Source organism: Nannospalax galili, unplaced genomic scaffold (assembly GCF_000622305.1).
Source record: "Nannospalax galili isolate Female #2095 unplaced genomic scaffold, S.galili_v1.0 scaffold5707, whole genome shotgun sequence".
Lineage (NCBI taxonomy): Eukaryota > Metazoa > Chordata > Mammalia > Rodentia > Spalacidae > Nannospalax > Nannospalax galili.
This window is the reverse complement of record NW_008356553.1, coordinates 8,484-9,998: the sequence shown is the minus strand read 5'-3', so window position 1 is coordinate 9,998 and position 1,515 is coordinate 8,484. Positions and strand designations below refer to the sequence as shown.

The 1,515-nt window shown below is 42.2% G+C and overlaps 1 protein-coding gene across 1 annotated transcript in view; it reads left to right on the top strand.

The window, feature by feature from the left end:
• Nucleotides 1-1,515, top strand: part of LOC103751280 (stromal membrane-associated protein 2-like) — a gene marked incomplete at its 5' end in the record, with an annotated part of 4,891 nt that overhangs the window by 1,653 nt on the left and 1,723 nt on the right. Inside the window, one exon of the mRNA XM_008854671.3 lies at nucleotides 836-921. Coding sequence (XP_008852893.2) covers nucleotides 836-921 — 86 coding nt within the window. The remainder of the gene's footprint in view (nucleotides 1-835; nucleotides 922-1,515) is intronic.

Genomic DNA, 1,515 nt, shown 5'->3' with positions numbered 1-1,515 from the left:
TCCCCTGAGTGCCTAGGGAATGCTGCCACCCACAATGGGCTGTGTCTTTTGTACATCAGTCAGCAATCAAGACAATCTTCTCCCCCACAGACATGCCCATAGGCCAACCTGATCTAGATAATTTCTCAATTGAGACACTCTGCCCAGGTGATTCTAGGCTGTATCTAGGTGACAGTTAAAACTAACCAGTACAGGGGTCTATTTAAATGCTTAACAGGAAATATTCACTTATTGATATAGAGCTAAATAAGTTAGTTAGAAGTATAAACTTAGGGGTTGGAGTGATGGCTCAGTGGTTAAGAGCACTAACTGCTCTTGCAGAGGACCCACGTTCGATTCCCAGCACCCACATGGTGGCTACAAACTGTCCTTAACTCCAATTCCAGAGGAATCCAAAGCTCTCTTCTGACCTCTGCAGCATTGCACGACACAGGTGCACTCAAAGTATAAGCTTAGAAGGGCTGGGAAATGTAGCTTAGTGTAGAATATTTACCTACCATGTACAAAGTCCTGGGTTCAACCTCCAGAACTGAAAAAAAAACAATTGTTAGAATTGTAGTGCCCATTAGTGCTGGCCCAGTAGAAATTTGATGGATACTATACAGCTTGGATTTTCCAATGAATTATTACTGAATTAAATGTATCTTGTCATAGATATCTTTCCATTAAAATAATAAGCTGTGGGGGCAAATAATTGGGAAAGGAGAACACACACATGTACATCTTGTTTCTGTTACTCTCTACTTGATTCTTCAGCTGTACTGTGGGAGAATTGGGTGACATGAATGGATTTCCCTGATCTGACACACCATCTTTCTACATTCTTTCACTGCAGTGCATGCAAGAGATGGGGAATGGAAAGGCAAACCGACTCTATGAGGCCTACCTTCCTGAGACCTTTCGACGACCTCAGATAGACCCGTATCTTTTCTGGAGTAATCTAGATGGCAGTATGGAATGTCGATGTTTGGGAAGAGTCCGGCAACATTCAAAACCTGAGATTTGACTGGGCTGTCTCTGTATGGGTTAGTCAAAGGTTTGCTTCTCTCCTGCAACCAAGACAGAGAAGGCCCTTGTATGCTTTCTGATGTTGGGATTGTCATGTCGTATCACATAGGGAAAGCTCGAATTAGGGCTTCAGTGTCACTGTAAATTCTTCCATAAAGTGACAGCTCCACTAGTCTTTGGAATCTCTGGAACTATTGATTGATGACAAGAATAGTTTACTATGCTCTCTTGAACCCTAGGAGCCAGCAAAACTGCTATTCATTTTTATTGCTTTTTAAAATATCTTGTTTTGGGGCTGGAGAGATGTCTCAGTGGTTAAGAGCACTGACTGGTCTTGCAAAGGACCAGGGTTTGATTCCCAGCACCCACATGGTGGCTAACAACCGTACATAACTTCAGTTCCAGGAGATGTAATACCTTCTGACCTCTGTGGGCATTGCATGACATAGGTGCACTTACACACATGCAGGCAATATACTCATACACATAAAATAAAAATAATAAATT